The 22,915-nt window shown below is 51.1% G+C and overlaps 1 protein-coding gene across 1 annotated transcript in view; it reads left to right on the top strand.

Moving 5' to 3' along the window:
• Nucleotides 1–22,915, top strand: part of LOC144695147 (uncharacterized) — a 132,571-nt gene that overhangs the window by 27,580 nt on the left and 82,076 nt on the right. Inside the window, exons 9-16 of the mRNA XM_078566045.1 lie at nt 1,293–1,346; nt 6,611–6,655; nt 9,096–9,149; nt 12,293–12,337; nt 12,430–12,483; nt 16,741–16,785; nt 18,167–18,220; nt 22,033–22,077. Of these exons, the coding sequence (XP_078422171.1) occupies nt 1,293–1,346; nt 6,611–6,655; nt 9,096–9,149; nt 12,293–12,337; nt 12,430–12,483; nt 16,741–16,785; nt 18,167–18,220; nt 22,033–22,077 (396 nt within the window). The remainder of the gene's footprint in view (nt 1–1,292; nt 1,347–6,610; nt 6,656–9,095; nt 9,150–12,292; nt 12,338–12,429; nt 12,484–16,740; nt 16,786–18,166; nt 18,221–22,032; nt 22,078–22,915) is intronic.

Genomic DNA, 22,915 nt, shown 5'->3' with positions numbered 1-22,915 from the left:
TACTTTTAACCCAATGTACTGCACTCAATATCGCCCTCAATTCTCTCTAATAAAGAGGAAGAATCCAGGCATATTGTACCACAGAATCGCAGCGCTGTTACAGCACAGAAGGAGGCCATTCAGCCCGTCATGTCTGTGCTGGCTCCCTGAAGGAGCAATTCCCCTGGTGCCGCTCCCCAACCTCCTCCCGATAATCCTGAACATTCTTCCTTCTCACATAATGACCCAATCCCCAACTTGCATGCCTCGATTGACCCTGCCTCCTCCACACTCTCCAGCTCCTGACCGCTCTCTGTGTGAAAAAGTTTTCCCTCATGTCGCCGTCGCTTTTCTTTTGCCAACCACCTTCAGCCCGCGCCCTCTTGTCTTTGACCCTTCCATGGGAACACTTTCTCCCTACCCACTGTCCAGGCCCCTCATGATCTTGAGCACCTCTATCAAATCTCCTCCCAACCTTCTCTTCCGCTCGGAGAGCAGCCCTGATTTCTCCAATCTGTCCTCGTCACTGAAGTTCCTCATCCTGAGAAACGCTCTGGGGAATCTTTCCCGCACTCTCTCCCATGCCTTCACCCCCTTCCCAGAGTGAGGCACCCAGTCAAGCTGTGCCTGAACCATCGCCCATGCCCAATTGAAGGTTCTTCCAGCCGATATCTCCCCAACTCCCAGTCGGCACCAACCAGGGAGCTGAGCACGACTGTCAGCAAAGGGAAGGGTGTGGCATTGAACCACCCACCCTCTCGCGGCCAGCGTAAAGGACCTCGCGGGCATCATTTCGAGGGAAAGCCGGGGTGGGGAGGGGAGGGAGCCCTCCTCTGCTGGGGTCCCCGGGAAATATTTATCCCTCACCCAACGCCGCTCAGAAGCTGACTCGCCTGGCCGTTTAGCTCGGTGGGTGCCTGTGGGATCTTGCTGTGCACAGGCTTACCCGCGTTGCGACGGTGGCCATGCCCCATTGCCCGAGGGGGCGCTTCGGGACGCCCTGAGGTAGCGAAAGGCGCTGCGGGAATGCAGGACTGTCGGCCTATATCGTGGCGAGTGGATCTGGAGGGTCGAGACTCCACTCCCTGAAGCGGCGCCTCGTGGTTCCAAAGGTGCGTCCCCCACCCCCGTGGGGGTTCCCCCCCCACCTCACCAGCGCCGCAGCACGGTGGGAAGTGGGGCCGGGGCGCGGGTGCTGTTTTCCGATGCGTTGTTGCCGCTGGGGAGAGGCTCCACGCCAGAAGCGCGGGCGGCGGTGACTTTGCGGACGGTGTGCCGGGAGCCTAACCCTGCTGTCTGTTCTGCCGTCCTAGGGAGAACCCGGAGTGCAGGGACCGTTGGGACACCAAGGGGAAGACGGAGAAAGGGTGAGTGTTTACCCCCCCCCCCACCCCCACCCAACGTCACAGATGCACCCTTCCAAAGTAGCCGCGTCTGTTGGGGTTAAGGAGCAGCCGGAACTCCGCGTCTGTCCGGATACGACCGATGTCGGTGACGGGTTAAAGCAGAGGTCAACTTGCCTGGGGGAGCATTACCTCAGGGGACGGTAGCGTGGCGGTAGTATCACTGGGCTGGCAATTCCGAGGCCTGCACTAACAACCCGAAATCATGAGCTCAAATGCACCCCCACCCCACAGCCGCTGGGGGAATTTTAAATTTAATTCATCCATAAACACGGAGTGAATAATAATGATCATGAAACGATCGGGCTGTCATAGAAACCCATCTGGCTCACCGACACCCTTTAGGGAGGGAAATCTGACGTCCTTACCCGGTCTGGCCTACATGTGACTCCAGGTCCACAGCCATGCAGTTGACTCTTAACTGCCCTCTGAAATGGCCGAGCGAGACACTCAGTTCAAGGGCAATTAAGGATGGGCAATAAATGCTGGCCACGCCCACATCCTGTGAAAGAATAAAGGGGGTGGGGGAGAAAAAAATAAACCTTGCCCTGGGGACATGGGTTCAAATCCCAACACAACAGCTAGTGGAATTTTAAGTCAATGACTAAATCTGGAATTGAAAGCTAGCCTAACCATGAAGTGACCACGAAGCTATCATCAATTGTTGTAAAAATCCACCTGGCTCAATAATGTCCTTTAAGGAAGGAAATCAGCCCGTCCTTACCTGGCCTGGCCCTACAGGTGACCCCAAATTCAGAGCAGTATGATAAAAGCAAAATACTGCGGATGCTGGAAATCTGAAATAGAAACAAAAATAGCTGGAAAAACTCAACAGGTCTGTCAGCATCTGCGGAGAGGAACACAGTTAACGTTTCGAGTCCGTATGACTCTTCAACAGAACTAAGGAACAATAGAAAAGAGGTGAAATATAAGCTGGTTTAAGGGAGGGGTGGGACAGGTAGAGAGAAGAGCAATATTTCTTCAAGGTAGGCATTCCTTGAAGAGAAGTGGCAGTCAATTAAAAACTAAGATAAAAGCAAAAAACTGCAGATGCTGGAAATCCAAAACAAAAACAAGACTGCCACTTCTCTTCAAGGAATGCCTACCTTGAGGAAGTATTGCTCTTCTCTCTACCTGTCCCGCCCCCCCTTAAACCAGCTTATATTTCACCTCTTTTCTATTTTTCCTTAGTTCTGTTGAAGAGTCATACGGACTCGAAACGTTAACTGTGTTCCTCTCCGCAGATGCTGTCAGACCTGCCGAGTTTCTCCAGCTATTTTTATTTTTGTCTCAGAGTGGGACGGACGGCTGGTTCTCAGCTGCTCTCCGAACCGCTACTGAAAAGTCAAATACTGTTGGGGGGTATCCACACCGCATGGACGACAGTGGCTCATGATGGCGGTGCACTGCCACCTTCTCGAGGGCAGTTAGGGATGGGCAAGAAATGTCAGCCTGACCGCCGACATCCGCATCCCAAGGACGGAGAAGAGAACTCCCGGGCGGGATGTGCGGTCCGCCATTTTCAACAGCCCGGCCCACTGCCCCGTTAACCTGACCGCACGCTTGCCGTAAGCTGACCCACGGAGATTGGGCGACCGAGGGTGACTGGCAGGGAAACCGGTGAGGGGGTGCGGTGGGGGGCGGAGACTGTCCTGAGGTCACGAAAGTTCGGAAAGTGGTGCAGTCAAAGGGAGAGCAGCTCGAAGAGTCGGCCCGAAACAGCTTTGAGTTCCCAGGCTAAAAATGGGATTGATGAGTGGGAAGAGGCATTGAATTAGCTGGTAACCTGGTTGGTGGTTGGGGTGGGGGTTGGTGGATGGGGAGGGGTGGGGGAAGGGATGACGGGGAGTGGTGGGGGGGGGTGGATGGGGAGGGGTGGAGGAAGGGATGACGGGGAGGAGTGGGGGGGTGGGCGGGGAGCGGTGCAGGGTAGGATTCAAGGTAGGGGGAGCAGGTGGAGACACTGGGGTAGGTCATTAACTGGACTGGGTGCAAATAGGGTGTTGTGGGAGGCGGTGGAATAGTGGTATTGTCATTGGGCTAGTAATCCAGAGATCCAGGGTGATGCTCTGGGGGCTTGGGTTCAAATCCCACCACTGCAGCTGGTGAAATTTGAATTCCAAAAAAAAATCTGGGATTAAAAGATTAATGATGACCATGAAACTATTGTCAATTGTTGTGAAAACCCATCTGGTTCACCAATGCCCTTTAGGGAAGGAAATCTCCCACCCTTACCAGGTCTGGCCTACAAGTGACTCCAGACCCAAAGCAATGTCGTTGACTCTTAAGTGCCCTCTGAAATGGACAAGCAAGCCACCCAGTTCTCAAGGGCAATTAGGGATGGGCAATAAATGCTGGCCTAGCCAGCGATGCCCACATCCCATGAACGAATAAAAAAAAAAAGTAATACCAGTCGGCACCCTTTTCTCCTGCTGTTTAAATTGTTGTGATCATTTGAAATTTGGTATTCTTGTGTTTGTCCCGATGCGTGCAAGACGAAAAGCTTCAGCAACATGCCTCTCTTCAACAGTAAGATAGGTTCACGGGATCACAGAGTGGGTACAACACAGAATGAGACCATTCGGCCCGTTGTGACCATGCTGGATTTCTGCAAGATTTACTCACCTAGTCCCATCACCGTGCCCCCCCACCCCCCCACCCCCAACCTTTTCCCTGTAGCCCCGCAAATTGTTCCTCCTCAGATAATTCTTCAATTCTCTTTTGGAGGCCGCGAATGAATTTTCACCCAGATCGAAAAGCAGAAAGTGCCGGAAACACTCAGCAGGCCAGGCAGCATCTGCGGGGAGAGAAACAGAAGTTTAACTCTTCAAGTCTGTGACCTTGCATCAGAACTGGGAAAAGTTAGAAATGTAGTAGGTTTTAAGCAAGTGGAAAGAGGGGCGGGGGAAGAGTGGGTGGGCGGGGATGGGAAGAAGGACAAAAGGGAAAGGCCTGTGAAAGGATGGAGGGTAAGAGAAATTAAATAGCAAAAGGTTTCGTGGTGCAAACACCAAAGAGAGTTGTGGGTGAAGTGAAGAAACAAAAGATGTGCCCTCAATGAAGTGTGAAGGGCTGGATAGCAGCCGTCTGAATGCAAAGAAAAGGGATAAAGAAAGAACTGAACCAAAAATAAACCACAAATCAAAATGGAGGCAGAGGTTATGACCTAAAATTGCTGAACCCAATGTTGAGTTCAGAAGGCTGGAGAGTGCCAGGTCAAAAGCTGAGAGAGGGGCTGTTCCTGGAGCTTGCTCTGAGCTTCAGTGGAACACAGCAGCAGACCGAGGATAGAGAGGTCAGAGTGAGAGCAAGGCGGAGAATTAAAATGGGGGGCGAGCGGGAACTCGGGGTCACGCTTGCGGACTGAGCAGAAATGTTCCACAAAGTGGCCACCCGCTGTGTGCTTGGGTCCCCCGCCAATCTCGAGGAGGTCACATTGTGAGCAGCGGATACAGTAGGCTAGATTGAAAGAAGTGCACGGAATTCACTACATCAGGCGGAAAGAGCGTGTGGGGCCTTTGGATGGTGAGAAGGGAGGAGGTAAAAGGGCCAGGGTTCCACCTCCTATGCTTTCATGGCAAAGGTGCTGTGGGGAGGAGCGGGCCAGGGTTTCGCGGAGGGAATGTTCCCTTTGCATTGCAGCCTCGCTCATAAGCTTCAGGACCTGGGTTCCAATCCAGTCCCATTCCAGATCAAGGTGTTTCTCTGATTGGGGCAGTGGATTAGACAGTGGAGCACTTCACCTCGTTCCCCAGGTAGATCCACGTGCACCACCCCACGACCCCCGCCCTACTCACACCGATCTAACTAAAGTCCACAATCTCCTTCTCCAGCTCAGATGAAGGACTCCCTGTTGTAAGCTCATCACCAATTCTTCATCACTTGGATCTGACTGTGAATCTATGGCTTCTCTCCCCAAACTCTACACATTTTTCAGTATTTCTTTCATTCTGTCCAAGGTGCATCAGTGGGCAGCACCCACCCTGCCTACTCCACCTGCCCATCCCCAAGTCAGAAGGCTGTGGGATCAAGTCCCACCTCAGAGACATGAGCTCTATGCTGACACTCTCAGTGCGGTGTTGAGGGAGGCTGCATAGTCAGAGGGTCAGTACTGAGGGAGTGCTGCATGGTCAGAGGGTCAGTACTGAGGGAGTGCTGCATGGTCAGAGGGTCAGTACTGAGGGAGTGCTGCATGGTCAGAGGGTCGGTACTGAGGGAGTGCTGCATAGTCAGAGGGTCAACACTGAACATGTGCTGCACTGTCAGAGGGACAGGGTTGAGCAAGTGTTGCACTGTCGGGGGGTCAGCACTGAGGGAGTGCTGCACGGTCAGAGGGTCAGTACTGAGGGAGTGCTGCACTGTCAGAGGGTCAGTACTGAGGGAGTGCTGCACTGTCAGAGGGTCAGCACTGAGGGAGTGCTGCACTGTCAGAGGGTCAGTACTGAGGGAGTGCTGGACTTCCAGAGGGTCAGTACTGAAGGAGTGCTGCACTGTCAGAGGGTCAACACTGAGCATGTGCTGCACTGTCAGAGGGACAGGGTTGAGCAAGTGTTGCACTGTCGGGGGGTCAGCACTGAGGGAATGCTGCACGGTCAGAGGGACAGTACTGAGGAAGTGCTGCACTGTCGGGGGGTCAGTACTGAGGGAGTGCTGCACTGTCGGGGGGTCAGTACTGAGGGAGTGCTGCACGGTCAGAGGGACAGTACTGAGGGAGTGCTGCACTGTCAGAGGGTCAACACTGAGCATGTGCATTGTTTCTTTGTTGTGATGTGTGGGAGAGAAGCTGAAACGTTAGCTCCTGTCACCTTCGAGAACCTCGCTACAAGGATTACAATCCCCCTGCTCCCCGTCTGGTGGCAATGTTGACACATTTGGAAGGATCCCCCTGAATCAGTGCTTTTACCAGTGTAGTGATCAACATATCAATGAAAGAAAAGAGGAAATAAGCAGAGAGTCGACCCCACAAAGCAACTTAACAACGTCCGCCCCTGAATGGGCTAAAATTCCATTGAGGAGAAAGGTTGGAAATATTTGATGGGCTGATTGTTTTCCTTTGGAAAGTGGGGAACCCATGGATGTTGTTCCTGGGAGTTTTCTGAGCAGCAGTTTCAATGATTGCGGGCACTGACGCCAGCCTACGTACCAGTTACAGCATTCGTAAGATGGTCTTAGATATCAGGCTGTGATTGTTTGTGCTCTAATGTCTCCTGTTTGTCTTTTGTCTGCAGGGAGATGATGGTGAGGCTGGACCCAGAGGGCTGCCAGGTGAACCTGTAAGTACATCGCGATGTTAGGACTTGTCTCCGGTTATAGTGAAGAGAATCCCAGATATGGCCAGGAGCCATCAGCATCAGAGAAACTAAGTCCAGTGGGATGTTCTCGATACAGGATAACTGCCTGCCCCAGTCTGCTCTGGCTACCCTAGCAGTGCTGAGCCACAACTCCCAGTCACTCCCTCATTGCCTCACCCAGTCAATGCACACATATATATACACCTTGCCAATACTCTCACAGCTCATCTCTTAATACCCTTCCTCACTGCCATCTCCCAATACCCCTTCCTCACTCCCTCTCTCCCAACTCCCCTTCCTCACACCCTCTCTCCCAACACCCCTTTCTCACTCCCTCTCTCCCAATATCCCTTCCTCACTCCCTCTCTCCCAATATCCCTTCATCACTCCCTCCCTCTCAATACCCCTTCCTCACTCTCATCTTCCAATACCTCTTCCTCATTCCCTCTCTCTCAATACCCCTTCACCTCACTCCCCCTTTCCCAATACTCCTTCCTCATTCCTTCTCTCCCAGTATACCTTCCTCACTCCCTCTCTCCCAATACCCCTTCACCTCACTCCCAATACCCCCTCCTCACTCCCTCTCTCCAAATATCCCTTCACCACACTCCCTCTCTCCCAATACCCCTTCACCTCACTCCCTCTCTCCCAAAACCCCTTCCTCACTCCCTCTCTCCCAATACCCCTTCCACACTCCCTCTCTCCCTATACTCCTTTGCAGGTCCCTCCAAATCAGCTCCAGATCAGATTTGGACATGTATGAGAGTCGAGGTGGCTGTCCACCTCCATCTCAAGAGCAGTGAGCAACGGGCGATAAATGTTGGCTGTAGCCCAAGGGTGTTCGGCAGGTCAAGGGTCAAGGTGAGAGTAGGGAAACAGTACCACCCATTTGGTGATGTAGAGAGTCACATGATAGCAGACCGCGCGTAGGAGAGTCTGGAGAAGTCAGCACGGAGGTAGTACCCCTGCAGGACTACAACATGGAGATGTATGTAGCAATGAGCTTTTCATAGACATCCAGTGTTCACCATACAAGCCTCCAGACCTCGCAGTTAGACACCAAACAACCCTGACAACACTGGCCTTGCCAGCGATGCCCACATCCCACACATGATGTTAGAAAAAAAGGCGGCTTGGGGTCTCCTGACCCAGACTCTGCCGTTGTGGAGAGGCCAGACATTGTCCAGCTGGTCAGGGAGCGATGTTGGGATGATGTAACTGGACGTGGTCTTGCTCTGCAACTCACACGCTGCAGCAGCAAAATCCCACCCAGCATCTGAAATAAGGGTAAGTCGAGCTTGTGGAACACCCACCGATGCCTAGTTTAAATCGCTCGTTCCGCATTGTGGGCCCGCCACCTTCACCCCAGGGAGGTCCCGTGTACCCAGCCTCTGATGGATGTTCCCGGCTGGTGAAACTCACACAGCAGGAGGCCGACGAAGAACTGTCTGGCCTTCAGCTTCTAGCAGTGGCAGGATGTCGGCTGGCTGACTGGGCCAGGTGACCTGGGCAATGGCTAGGCCCTTCCGGTGGCCTCAGTAAATTGCGCCAATCGCACCACATTCGCGACTGGTCGGGTGCCGCAAGTTGTCCCATAGAATTGAATAGAATCATAGGATAGTTGTAGCACTGAAGGAGGCCATTCGGCCACTCCTGTCCGTGCCGGCTCTGAGCAAGTGCAACTCAACCGAGTCCCACTCCCCGCCGCCTTTACACTGCAGCCCTACAATTTTATTTAATCTTCCAATTCCCCTTCCAAAGCAATAGTTGAATCTGCCTCCACCCCCCACTCAGGCAGTGTTGTGCATATCTCCAGAACTCACTCCAGAATCGACCTCTCTTGTGTCTGTCGGTCCAAATATGCGATCAGTACACATGTTCCCCTGGCTATTCACTGCCCCACCAATAGATAACACCGCCAGGACCTCTCCATTGACCTTGTAGCTGAGGAAGGCCAAAGGTCCGATGACAGCAGGAACTAAGACCCAAGCAGTTTAAGATTCAATTACCTCAACCCAACCCATCTTATTTTTGTCAATTGTGTTGTGTGCAAGATTTTATCCTGGAATGCTTATTTTTTTTCTCTTTCTCTTTTCTCTCTCTCCTCTCGCTCTCATTCTCTCTCTTTCTCCTCATTCTCTCTCTCTCTCTCATTTTCTCCCTCTCTGCCATTCTCTCTCTCTCTCTGATTCTCTCTCACTCATTCTCTCTCTCCTCTCACTCTCTCTCTCTTTCTCTCTCTTTCTTTCATTCTTTCTCTTTCTCTCTCATTCTTTCTCTTTTTTCTCTCTGTCTCACTTTCTGTCTTTCACTCTATCTCTCTCTCTCATTCTCTCTCTCTGTTTCTTCGCCTCTCTCTCTCTTTCTCTCTCTGTGTCATCCTCTCGCATTCTCTCTCTCTGCCTCTCCCTTCATCTCCTAGGGACCAAGAGGGCTACTCGGACCTAAAGGACCTGCTGGACTTCAAGGACCACCTGTGAGTTAATGCAGAAGCAAAAGTAATCACGTGTTTTCTGTGAAATTTAAAACTGACCTCTTGGCAGCAAATAATTTTCCCCACAAAGTGAGACCTTCTTTATCGGTCACAATGTGCCCCTGAGCCCTCACCATCCCAGTCAGTGAGTCGTGTGCTGGGTCCCCCCATTCTCGATGCCAATCAGTGACTCGGTGATTTTCCCTCCATTCATTCTTCCCACTTTCCGACTTCTATTTCCTATTGCTGCAGAAGGTTGACTCCGACGGAAATTTGCAACTAAGCCCAAAACTGAGGCTAAGTTTGGCAATGGTTGGCACTTGCATTCGGAAAGGCCTGAGTAATGTCCGGTCTTAGAATTCACAGTTTCCCTCCGGTTGAGCGGTTTGTGAGTAACGTACTGGAGCAGATCTCCATCGGTGGTGCAGTTACAAGGGACGAGGCTCTCTATCCAACGGAGCTGTGCACTCCACCTGATGGAGCTGTGCTCCCCATCTAACGGAGCTGTGCTCTCTATCCAACGGAGCTGTGCTCCCCATCTAACGGAGCTGTGCTCTCTATCCAACGGAGCTGTGCTCCCCATCTAACGGAGCTGTGCTCTCTATCCAACGGAGCTGTGCTCCCCATCTAACGGAGCTGTGCTCTCTATCCAACGGAGCTGTGCTCTCCACCTGATGGAGCTGTGCTCCCCATCTAACGGAGCTGTGCTCTCTATCCAACGGAGCTGTGCTCTCCATCTAACGGAGCTGTGCTCTCCATCTATCGGAGCTGTGCTCTCTATCGAACGGAGCTGTGCTCTCTATCCAACGGAGCTGTGCTCTCCATCTATCGGAGCTGTGCTCTCCATCTATCGGAGCTGTGCTCTCCATCTATCGGAGCTGTGCTCTCCATCTAACCGAGCTGTGCTCTCTATCCAACGGAGCTGTGCTCTCCATCTAACGGAGCTGTGCTCTCCATCTATCGGAGTTGTGCTCTCTATCTAACGGAGCTGTGCTCTCCATCTAATGGAGCTGTGCTCTCCATCTATCGGAGCTGTGCTCTCCATCTATCGGAGCTGTGCTCTCCATCTAACGGAGCTGTGCTCTCCATCTATCGGAGCTGTGCTCTCTATCTATCGGAGCTGTGCTCTCCATCGAACGGAGCTGTGCTCTCCATCTATCGGAGCTGTGCTCTCCATCTATCGGAGCTGCGCTCTCCATCTATCGGAGCTGTGCTCTCCATCTAACGGAGCTGTGCTCTCCATCTATCGGAGCTGTGCTCTCCATCTATCGGAGCTGTGCTCTCTATCTATCGGAGCTGTGCTCGCCATCTATCGGAGCTGTGCTCTCTATCTAACGGAGCTGTGCTCTCTATCTAACAGAGCTGTGCTCTCCATCTATCGGAGCTGTGCTCTCCATCTATCGGAGCTGTGCTCTCCATCTATCGGAGCTGTGCTCGCCATCTATCGGAGCTGTGCTCTCTATCTAACGGAGCTGTGCTCTCTATCTAACAGAACTGTGCTCTCCATCTAACGGAGCTGTGCTCTCCATCTATCGGAGCTGTGCTCTCCATCTATCGGAGCTGTGCTCTCTATCTATCGGAGCTGTGCTCGCCATCTATCGGAGCTGTGCTCGCCATCTATCGGAGCTGTGCTCTCCATCTAACGGAGCTGTGCTCTCTATCTATCGGAGCTGTGCTCTCTATCCAACGGAGCTGTGCACTCCATCTAACAGAGCTGTGCTCTCTATCTATCGGAGCTGTGCTCTCTATCCAACGGAGTTGTGCACTCCATCTAACAGAGCTGTGCTCTCCATCTAACGGAGCTGTGCTCTCTATCTAACGGAGTTGTGCTCTCCATCTAACAGAGCTCTGCTCTCTATCCAACAGAGCTGTGCTCTTTATCTAATGGAGCTGAGCTCTCCATCTATCGGAGCTGTGCTCTCCATCCAATGGAGCTGTGCTCTCCATCTAACGGAGCTGTGCTCTCCATCTATCGGAGCTGTGCTCTCCATCCAATGGAGCTGTGCTCTCTATCTAACGGAGCTGTGCTCTCTATCTAACGGAGCTGTGCTCCCCATCTAACGCAGCTGTGCTCTCCATCTATCGGAGCTGTGCTTTCCATCTATCGGAGCTATGCTCTCCATCCAATGGAGCTGTGCTCTCCATCTAACGGAGCTGTGCTCTCCATCTATCGGAGCTGTGCTCTCTATCCAATGGAGCTGTGCTCTCTATCTATCGGAGCTGTGCTCTCCATCTATCTGAGCTGTGCTCTCCATCTATCGGAGCTGTGCTCTCCATCTAACGGAGCTGTGCTCTCCATCTATCGGAGCTGTGCTCTCCATCCAATGGAGCTGTGCTCTCTATCTATCGGAGCTGTGCTCTCCATCTATCTGAGCTGTGCTCTCCATCTATCGGAGCTGTGCTCTCCATCTAACGGAGCTGTGCTCTCCATCTATCAGAGCTGTTCTCCCCATCTATCGGAGCTGTGCTCTACATCTAACGGAGCTGTGCTCCCCATCTAACGGAGCTGTGCTCTCCATCTATCGGAGCTGTGCTCTCCATCTAACGGAGCTGTGCTCTCCATCTAACAGAGCTGTGCTCTCTATCTAACGGAGCTGTGCTCCCCATCTATCAGAGCTGTGCTCTCCATCTATCGGAGCTGTGCTCCCCATCTAACCGAGCTGTGCTCTCCATCTATCGGAGCTGTGCTCTCCATCTAACCGAGCTGTGCTCTCCACCTGATGGAGCTGTGCTCGCCATCTAACGGAGCTGTGCTCTCCATCTAACGGAGCTGTGCTTTCCATCTATCGGAGCTGTGCTCTCCATCTATCGGAGCTGTGCTCTCCATCTATCGGAGCTGTGCTCTCCAACTATCGGAGCTGTGCTCTCCATCTATCAGAGCTGTGCTCTCCATCTATCGGAGCTGTGCTCTCTATCTATCGGAGCTGTGCTACGTACTACAGCACTTGTTCAGATTAGAAAACTGATGATCCTCCATCCTTCATATTATGGTAAAACCTATTTTCCTGTTTACTCTATCTTTCTTTGGAAGTATAAAAAAGGAAATTGAAATGGGTGTGAGAATTTTCTTGAGCTATTTGTCGAAAGTTTTGAATTGCCTCATTTTTACGGGCTGTCCATTCTGAGGAACCCTTTCTGTGTTTCAGGGTGTACGAGGATCGGATGGCCCACACGGTCCAAAAGGAAACCTGGTGCGTCATTTCTCTTTTTAAATTCCTTTCATTCATTTATCAACCTCTGAGAGCTTGGAAATTTATTGTGCTGTCTGATTGATCTGAAACAGGGGCCACAAGGAGAACCAGGACCTCCAGGGCAACAAGGGATTCCTGGAGCTCAGGTAACGCATCAACCACAATATCAAGACAAAGATCTGGCCTATAAACACTGTCCTTTCACTACTGAGTACAGACCCGGCCTATAAACACTGTCCTTTCACTACTGAGTACAGACCCGGCCTATAAACAGCGACCCTTCACTACTGTGTACAGACCCAGTCTATAAACACCGACCTTCACTACCGAGAACAGACCTCATCTATAAACACTGTCCCTTCACTACTGAGTACAGACCCGGCCTATAAACACCGACCCTTCACTACTGAGTACAGACCCGGCCTATAAACACCGACCCTTCACTACTGCGTACAGACCCGGTCTATAAACACCGACCCTTCACTACTGAGTACAGACCCGGCCTATAAACACCGACCCTTCACTACTGAGTACAGACCTGGCCTATAAACACCGACCCTCACTACTGAGCACAGACTCCACCTATAAACTCTGTCCCTTCACTACTGAGTACAGACCCGGTCTATAAACACCGACCCTCACTACCGAGAACAGACCCCATCCATAAACACTGTCCCTTCACTACTGAGTACAGACCCGGCCTATAAACACCGACCCTTCACTACTGAGTACAGACCCGGCCTATAAACACCGACCCTTCACTACTGAGTACAGACCCGGCCTATAAACACCGACCCTTCACTACTGCGTACAGACTTGGTCTATAAGCACTGACCCTTCACTACTGCGTACAGACCCGGTCTATAAACACCGACCCTCACTACCGAGTACAGACTGCATCTATAAACACTGTCCCTTCACTACTGTGTACAGACCCGTTCAATAAACACTGACCCTCACTACTGAGTACAGACTCCATCTATAAATGCTGTCCCTTCACTACTGAGTACAGACAGGTCTATAAACACCAACCATTCACTACCGAGTACAGACCCCATCTATAAACACCGTCACTTCACTACTGAGTACAGAGCCGGTCTATAAACACCGACCCTTCACTACTGAGTACAGACCCAGTCTATAAACACTGTCCCTTCACTACTGAGTACAGACGCTGTCTGTAAACACTGTCCCTACACTACCGAGTACAGACTCGGTCTATAAACATGGTCCCTTCACTACTGAGTGCAGACCTGGTGTATAAACACAGTCCCTTCACTACTGAGTACAGGCCTGGTCTATAAACACCAACCCTTCATATTTGAGTACAGGCCTATTCTTTAAACACTGTCCCTTCAAAAGTGAACACAGGGCTGGTCTATAAACACCAACCCTTCACAACCGAGTACAGACCCCATCTATAAACACCGACCCTTCGCTATTGAGTACAGTCCCGGTCTATAAACACCAACCCTTCACTACTGAGTACAGGCCTGGTCTTTAAACACCGTCCCTTCACTACTGGATACAGATCCGGTCTATAAACACCAACCCTTCAGTACTGAGCACAGCCCTGGTCTATAAACACCGTGCCTTCACTACCGAGTACAGACCCGGTCTATAAACACTGTTCCTTCACTACCGAGTACAGGCATGATCTATAAACACCGTCCCTTCACTACTGGATACAGATCCGGTCTATAAACACCAACCCTTCAGTACTGAGCACAGCCCTGGTCTATAAACACCGTGCCTTCACGATCGAGTACAGACCCGGTCTATAAACACCAACCCTTCAGTACTGAGCACAGCCCTGGTCTATAAACACCGTGCCTTCACTACCGAGTACAGACCCGGTCTATAAACACTGTTCCTTCACTACCGAGTACAGGCATGATCTATAAACACCGTCCCTTCACTACTGGATACAGATCCGGTCTATAAACACCAACCCTTCAGTACTGAGCACAGCCCTGGTCTATAAACACCGTGCCTTCACGATCGAGTACAGACCCGGTCTATAAACACTGTTCCTTCATACTGAGTACAGACTCGGTCTATAAACAGTGTCCTTTCACTACTTAGTACAGACCTGGTCTATAAACATCGTCCCTTCATACTGAGTGCAGACTCGGTCTATAAACACCGTCCCTTCACCACTGAGTACAGACCCAATCTATAAACACCGTCCCTTCACTATTAGGTACAGACCCGGTCTATAAACACCGTCCCTTCACTACTGGATACTGACTCAGTCTATAAACACCGTCCCTTCACTATCAGGTACAGACCCGGTCTATAAACACCGTCCCTTCACTACTGAGTACAGGCCTGGTCTATAAACACCACCCCTTCACTACTGAGTACAGGCCTGGTTTATAAACACCGTGCCTTCACTACCGAGCACAGACCCGGTTTTATAAACACTGTTCCTTCACTACTGAGTACACACCCCATCCATGAACACCGTCCCTTCACGACCGAGTACAGACCCGGTCTATAAACACCGTCCCTTCATACTGAGTACAGACCCGGTCTATAAACACTGTCTTTTCACTACTGAGTGCAGACCTGGTCTATAAACACTGTCCCTTCACGACTGAGTACAGACCCAATCTTTAAACACTGTCCCTTCACTATCAGGTACAGACCCGGTCTATAAACACAGTCCCTTCACTACTGATTACAGGCTTGGTCTTTAAACACCATCCCGTCACTACTAAGTACAAGCCTGGTCTATAAACACCAACCCTTCACTACTGGATACAGACTAGGTCTATAAACACCGTCCCTTCACTACCGAGTACAGGCCTGGTCTTTAAACACCGTCCCTCCACTGCTGAGTACAGGCCTGGTCTATAAACACCGTCCCTTCACTACTGAGTACAGGCTTTGTCTTTAAACACCGTCCCTTCACTACTGAGTACAGGCCTGGTCTATAAACACCGTCCCTTCACTACTGAGTACAGGCCTGGTCTTTAAACACCGTCCCTTCACTACTGAGTACAGGCCTGGTCTATAAACACCGTCCCTTCACTACTGAGTACAGGCCTGGTCTTTAAACACCGTCCCTTCACTACTGAGTACAGGCCTGGTCTATAAACACCGTCCCTTCACTACTGAGTACAGGCCTGGTCTATAAACACCAACCCTTCACTACTGGATACAGGCCTGGTCTTCTAACACCGTCCCTTCTCTACTGAGTACAGGCCTAGTCTATAAATCCCGTCCCTCCACTACTGAGTACAGGCCTGGTCTATAAACACCGTCCCTTCACTACTGAGTACAGGCCTGGTCTTTAAACACCGTCCCTCCACTGCTGAGTACCAGCCTGGTCTATAAACACCGTCCCTTCACTAGTGGGTACAGGCCTGGTCTTAATCACCGTCCCTTCATTATTGGATACAGACCCGGTCTATAAACACCGTCCCTTCACTACTGAGTACAGGCCTGGTCTTTAAACGCCGTCCCTTCACTACTGGATACAGATCCGGTCTAAAAACACCAACCCTTCAGTACTGAGTACAAGCCCTGGTCTATAAACACCGTGCCTTCACTACCGAGTACAGACCCGGTCTATAAACACTGTCCATTCACTACCGAGTACAGACCCCATCCATAAACACTGTCCCTTCACTACTGACTACAGACCCGGACTATAAACACCGTACCCACATACTGAGTACAGACCTGGTCTATAAACACTGTCCCTTCACTACTGAGTACAGACCTTGTCTATAAACACTGTCCCTTCATTACTGAGTACTGGCCTGGTCTATAAACACCAACCCTTCACTATTGAGTACTGGCCTGATCATTAAACACCGTCCCTTCACTACTGAATACAGGCCTGGTCTATAAATACGAACCCTTCACTACTGAGTACAGGCCTTGTCTATAAACACCGTCCGTTCACTACTGAGTACAGGTCTGGTCTTTAATCACCGTCCCTTCACTCCTGAGTACAGGCCTTGTCTATAAACACCAACCCTTCTGTACTGAGTACAGGTCTGGTCTATAAACACCGTGCCTTCACTACCGAGTACAGACCCGGTCTATAAACACCGTCCCTTCATACTGAGTACAGATTCAGTCTATAAACACTGTCCTTTCACTACTGAGTGCAGACCTGGTCTATAAACATTGTCCCTTCACTACCTGGTACAGACCCGTCTCAACATTGTTCCATCACTACCGAGTCCAGACTGGTCTATAAACACCATCCCTTCAGTACAGAGTACAGACCCAATCTCAACATTGTCCTTTCAATCTTGGATTGGGTTAGTGGTGATAATGCCAGATAATTTTTCTGGCAGGGACTATTTGGGAGGACTTCGTACCAGATGTGTTAAACGTTAGCATGATGTTCTCTCATTCATCCTTCTGCCTTCTCTCTCCTGCAGGGTATACCTGGTCCTCAGGGAGCCATGGGTCCCCCTGGCCACAAGGTAAGTCACATCTGCTGGAGAACCTCCAGCATTGAGTTGCGGTTGATTAAACCCTGGCGTGAGGTGCCCAACTCTTTGCCTAGTCTGTCCATCTGATCTCCTGCTGAGTGGCATGCCCGCCTCCCAGTCCAACAAATGATTCAGATCTGTTCCTGCCGATTCTCCCCTTGCAGAGCCGTCTAGGACTGGGCATTCCTGTCAGAAATGGTTCTCGTTGGGAGTGCTGCACAGGAAAATCACTTTCCCTGCTTTTCCATTGGGTGGAACAGAGAGTCTGGGGCCCAGGCGATTCCTGAGCAGCATTTACTTCAGAACCCAGTCTCGCTGGCATTGCCAGCCGGGGTGGGGAGGGGGGAGCGGTTGGAGGGTATGGACACAGCGTTAATGGTTAAGTCTTGTGATTCAGCCCAAAGTTCATGTTCTCCGAATGCTCAGAACCAGGGACGGAGCGAATGCTTTTGGTTATTGTTTCATCATTGAGTTTTTTTTCCTTAAGCCCTGGCCTTGTAATAGAGAATCCAAAGAGCGGCTGCTCACAGGGGAATCTGTGTTCCTCGATGACACCCCGAGTATACCCTCAAGGTAGTGGTCAGAGAACACCGATCGTAAGATCGTAATTTCAACCTTCCACACCCATGACCACGACCGTCTAGAAGGACAAGGGCAGCAGATACATGGGAACACCACCATCTGCAAGTTCCGCTCCAAGCCACTCACCATCCTGACTTGGAACTATATCGTCGTTCCTTCACTGTCACTGGGTCAAAATCCTGGAACTCTCTCCCTAACAGCACTGTGGGTGTACCTACACCACATGGACTTCAGTGGCTCAAGAAGGCAGCTCACCACCACCTTCTCAAGGGCAATTAGGGATGGGCAATAAATGTTGGCCCAGCCAGCAAAGCCCACATCCCATGAATGAATAAGACACCTCAGAGCATCTGTTCACCTCATGCAGTGTACAAAACTCTCCACAGCCTCAGCCTTCCCTATCCTTCTCCTCTCCCACAGCCCTCCAAGATCTCTGCGCTCCTCCAATTCAGGCCTCTTTTGTACCGCTGATTTTAGTTGCTCTCCCATTGGTGACCGTGCCTTCAGCTGCCTGGGCCCCAAGCTCTGTAATTCCACCCTAAACCTTTCCCCCTCTTCTCCTTCCCTTAAGACACTCCTTAAAACCTCCCTCTTTGACCAAGTCTTTGGTGATCTTTCCTAATCTCTCCTGGCGTGTCTTGCTGTCAGATTTTTACACCTTAATGCTCCGGTGAAGGGCCTTGGGGTCGTTTACTGTATGAAAGATGTTTTCTAAATGCATATTGTTGTTTTTGATTGACGGTGAGGGGGAGATCACTCTAATATCCCTTCCTGGTTTTCCCTCCTGCAGGGTCCGACTGGAAAGCCTGGACTGCCTGGAATTCCTGGTGCTGATGGTCCTCCTGTAGGTATCCACAGAATATCTGCTGTTATGTAGTGCTGAGTCCCCACTCTCACATTTATTAATGGACCATCGACAACAGTTTCTGCCCTTTACACGGTGGGGTTGGATGGGGGGGAGGGGGCTGGGGTTGGGGAGAGGTGAGGGGAGGAGAGGGGTTGGGAGATAAGGGGAGGGCAGAGAGGGGAGGAAGGAGTGGGGAGGGGAGGGCAGGGAGGAGAGGGAAAGAGAGAAGAGGGGAGGGCAGGGGAGAGAGGGGAGGGTAGGGGGAGAGAGGGGAGGAGAGGAGAGGGGAGGGCAGGGGAGAGAGGGGAGGAGAGGAGAGGGGAGGGCAGGGGAGAGAGGGGAGGAGAGGAGAGGGGAGGGCAGGGGGAAAGAGGGGAGGAGAGGGGAGGGTAGTGGGGGAGAGGGAAGGAGAGGGGAGGGTAGTGGGAGAGAGGGAAGGAGAGAGGGGAGGGGAGGGCAGGGGGAGAGAGGGGAGGGTAGGGGGAGAGAGGGAAGGCCAGGGGGAGAGAGGGAAGGAGAGGAGAGGGGAGGGGAGTGGAAGGGGTCGGTTTTGGAAACAGGGTGACTGAACCCTCTGGTCTTCGTTGACTGCACTTCATTTATCCTGTGGCTTTTGGGACTGAGCCGGCTGTACGATGAAATGCTTATAGGTCGACTCCACAATACAAGAACACAAGAAATAGGAGCAGGACCAGACCACATGGCCCCTCGAGTCTGCTCCGCCATCCAATATGATCACAGCTGATCTCAGGCTTCAACTCCATTTTCCCGCCCGCTCCCCATATCCCTCAATTCCCTCAGAGACCAAAAATCTGTCTCCCCCAGACTTGAATGTATTCAACGATGGAGCATCCACAACCCTCTGTGGTAGAGAATTCCAAAGATTCACCACCCTTTGAGTGAAGAAATTTCTCCTCATCTCAGCCCTAAATGATCGGCCCCTTATCCTGAGGCTGTGTCCCTGTGTTTTAGACTCTCCGACCAGTGGAAGCAGCCTCTCACTGTCCACGCGATCAACCCCCTTCAGAATGCTGTCTGTTTCAATGAGGTCGCCTCTCATTATTCTAAACCCCAGAGAACATAAACCCAATTTACTCAGCCTCTCATCATAGGACAATCCCCTCATCCCAGGATCCAATCTACTGAACCTTCACTGTACCGCCTCCAATGCAAGTATATCCTCCCTTAAATATGGAGACCAAACTAACATGCATTATTCCAGGTGTGGTCTCGCCAAAGCCATGTACACCTTCAGGAAGGCTTCTTTATTCCTCTACTCCAATCCCCTTGTGCTTAAGGCCAATCTGGTACCTGAGGCAGGTACTCCTGGATACTGTTCAGAATTGAGCAGCGAGCTCACTGATGGGACCTGGAGAGGTGTAGGCTTCTCACACATGGTGGGAGGTGGGCGTGGGGGAAGCAGGGATTGTTAGGGATCTGTTCAGCCTGGCTCCAGATAGCCCTGTAATCCAGTGATCTACTACATTGGGTGGGGCAAACCTAGTGCAGCTTGCTTGCCACCTCCAGCCCTTCCTGGGCATGTTGAGCCTCTGGCGGCCCCTGTATTGACGTCTTGAGGTCTTTCCGTTCATAGGGTCTTTGAAACGAGAGTGAAGGAGAGATTTTTCCGAGCCATCTGAGCTAGACCCCTCTCCCTGGAGGTAGAATGAATGCAGCTGATGATGTCATTAAATCCAGGACAAAGCTTGATTGGCACCCCATCTACAAACATTCACTCCCTCCACCACCGACGCACAGTAGCAGCAGTGTGTACCAACTACAAGATGCACTGCCGGAACTCACCAAGGCTCCTTAGACAGCACCATCCAAACCCACGACCACTACCATCCAGAAGGACAAGGGCAGCAGATACATGGGAACACCACCATCTGGGTGTTCCCCTCCAAGCCACTCAACATCCTGACTTGGAAATATATTGCCGTTCCTTCACTGTCACTGGGTCAAAATCCTGGATTCCCTCCCTAACAGTACTGTGGGTGTACCCACACCACATGGACTGCAGCGGTTCAAGAAGGCAGCTCGCCACCAGCTTCTCAAGGGCAGTTAGGGACGGGCAATAAATGCTGGTCAGCCAGCGACGCCCACATCCCGTGAATGAATAAAAAATAATAAATAAATCCTATGCGGTTTAATATGAGAAGCAGGGCTGGTTGACCCCCAAAACGCCTCTCATCCCTGAAAGGATTGTGGCCCCATCTAGCATGGAAGGAGGCCATTTGGCCCATCATGCCTGTACCCGCAATCTGAAAGAGTGATCCAACTAGTCCCGCACACGGCTGTTTTGCCATCGCCCAGCAATCTTTCCTTTATCAATGGAGATCGGATTCCCGTCAGTGGAATGTGATCTATTCCAGTCTACCTCAGGACTCTTTGAGGAAGCTTTTGGAGCCTGCTAGACCAAAGAAAACCACTACAACCAGTCAAATGTTTTTCCAAGGAGGAATTTCACAATAAGATGCAAACTATTGCTTCAGCTAATCTCAGCAGCGCAAGTGAAGCAATTGAAAAGTGAAACCGTCTTGTGGGACTGAAACTCTATAAAACACGGTGTCCCAAGGCTGATTGTACGTTGCTGCTCTGTCAGTAACTACAGGAGCTGCCGTATGCCATGACCAGTTAGCCTTGTCTAATTGATCCGTCCTCACTGGTTGAACACACAGAACTGTGTGCGTGTGTGGGGCAGGGTGGGAGCGGGGAGGGGGGGAATGTTGTGGAGTAGAGATGATAAAGTGACAGCTCTGGCAATCCAGAGGCCCAGGCTCATGCTCTGGGACATGGGTTCAAATCCCACCACGGCAGCTGGTGGAATTTAAATTCAATCAACAAAACTAGCCTTGGCCATGGTGACCATGACAACTTTCATGGATTGATGTCAAAAACCCATCTGGTTCACTAAGGCCCCTTTAGGGAAGGAAATCTGCCGTCCTTACCCGGTCTGGCCTACATGTGACTCCAGACCCGTAGCAATGCGGGTGACCCTTAACTGCCCTCTGAAATAGCCCAGCAAGCCTCTCAGTCCAAGGGCAGTTAGGGATGGGCAACCAATGCTGGCCCACATCCCTTGAAAGAATAAATAAAACTGACGGACTCCAGAGGAGCCTGTCGTTGGTCCCAATTTCTGCCTTGTGACCTAAACCACCTTCTTTCAAAAGAAAATGTGACCTGACTTAAAAAAGAATCAATCCTTCACAATTTCCGGCGTGTTTGAGCTCGCTGCCTGCGCTGTAGTTTGAACCCTTAGACTGCAGGCAGGCAAGGGAAATTCATCCTCCCTGGGCGTGGCCATTTATCTGCTCAGGCACCACGATGCTGTAGAGCGAGTGCTGATGTTACTGCATTGAAGGTGGTGGGGAGGGGAGGTGGGGGGCGGTGGACCTGTGAGATTTGAGCGGTGCAATGCGAAATTATAAACAGCCCCACCAACATTTGCTTATTCTAAAATAAAATGAGGATGACCACCAAAATCCAGGTTTGAAAATTAAGTTCTGACAGGTTCTCCAACTAAACCCCTGTCTTGGATTTGTGGCATTGAATTAATCACGGCAATTATTTATTGTGGTGAAGTGTTTTTGTTTTTCCTTGGTGCTGTCATCTGGCCTTTATTGGTCAAGTAGTGTTTTTGCTTTGTGGTGCTTCCTGACCTTTGACCTTTGTCAGGTTGTGATTTCTCTTTTCTTCTTTTTAACCTCACTTGCTCATTGGCGAAATCTGACCTCTGAACCTTAAGTCTGAGTTTGCTTTATTGGCGTGACTTAACCTCTGACCCCTGTTTCTTTTGTTCCTCTCAGGGTCACCCAGGTAAAGAAGGTCCAACGGGTTCCAAGGGCAACCAGGTATGTCGGTCTGCCGGAAGTGGGTCGGGCAAAGGAGGGGTTGCCCGTTTTTGGTTAGTTTAGAGGGTTGGGCTGTGATGCTCATTGAGAGTAAAAGCGTTGGAAGGTTTTAAGGTCAACCTGCTCGGTGGACCATGGGCACGTAATCTGACACCGTAGTGGCGCTGCTCCACCCTCAAAGGAGTTATCCTTCGGGTGTTGAAGGATCCTATCGCACCATTTTGAAGGAGAGCAGGGGAGTTCTCCCCAGGTTCCCGGCCAATATTTATCCCTCAACTCTTTGACATCACTTATACAAACAATCCGCTTAACTGGACCTTCGTTGATTTGCTGTTTTTTTGGAGCCTTTCCTGGGCACAAATTGCTTGCCCTACGTAACAGTTGCTGTCATTCTTGGCACTTTGAGAGGTTATTTCAAATGTGTCTTTGAGGGGGAACTCGGTGCGCTATGATGGAGGGGCTTTGCATATTAGGCTGCCATTTAGCTTGGCTTTACCTTCCAAATTTCCAATTTCACCCTTGTCGCCGTCGTCTTATCTGCCAGTTAGAGGCAGGGTCCCTGAAGCTCTATGGTCAAGGGCGAGCCAAGGGAAAGTCAGACATGGGGACACGGAGCACAGTAATGCCAGAATTGTGAAGATGCGCTCATAGTAAACAAAGTCATAGAGCCACAGGAGGAATTTAACCCAGGCGACGGGAGTCTCACCCGCCTGCTGGAGAGCCTGCGAGGGTCCAGTGTGGCCTCCTGGACTGTAGGCATGAAGTGCCAATCGAGTACCCGCAGTACCAAACAACTTAGAGAAATGAAACCACTGTACTGCTGGCCGTACTGCTATGT

Source organism: Cetorhinus maximus, chromosome 21 (assembly GCF_964194155.1).
Source record: "Cetorhinus maximus chromosome 21, sCetMax3.hap1.1, whole genome shotgun sequence".
Lineage (NCBI taxonomy): Eukaryota > Metazoa > Chordata > Chondrichthyes > Lamniformes > Cetorhinidae > Cetorhinus > Cetorhinus maximus.
The sequence above is the reverse complement of the archived record's forward strand: the minus strand, read 5'-3'. Positions and strand labels throughout refer to the sequence as shown.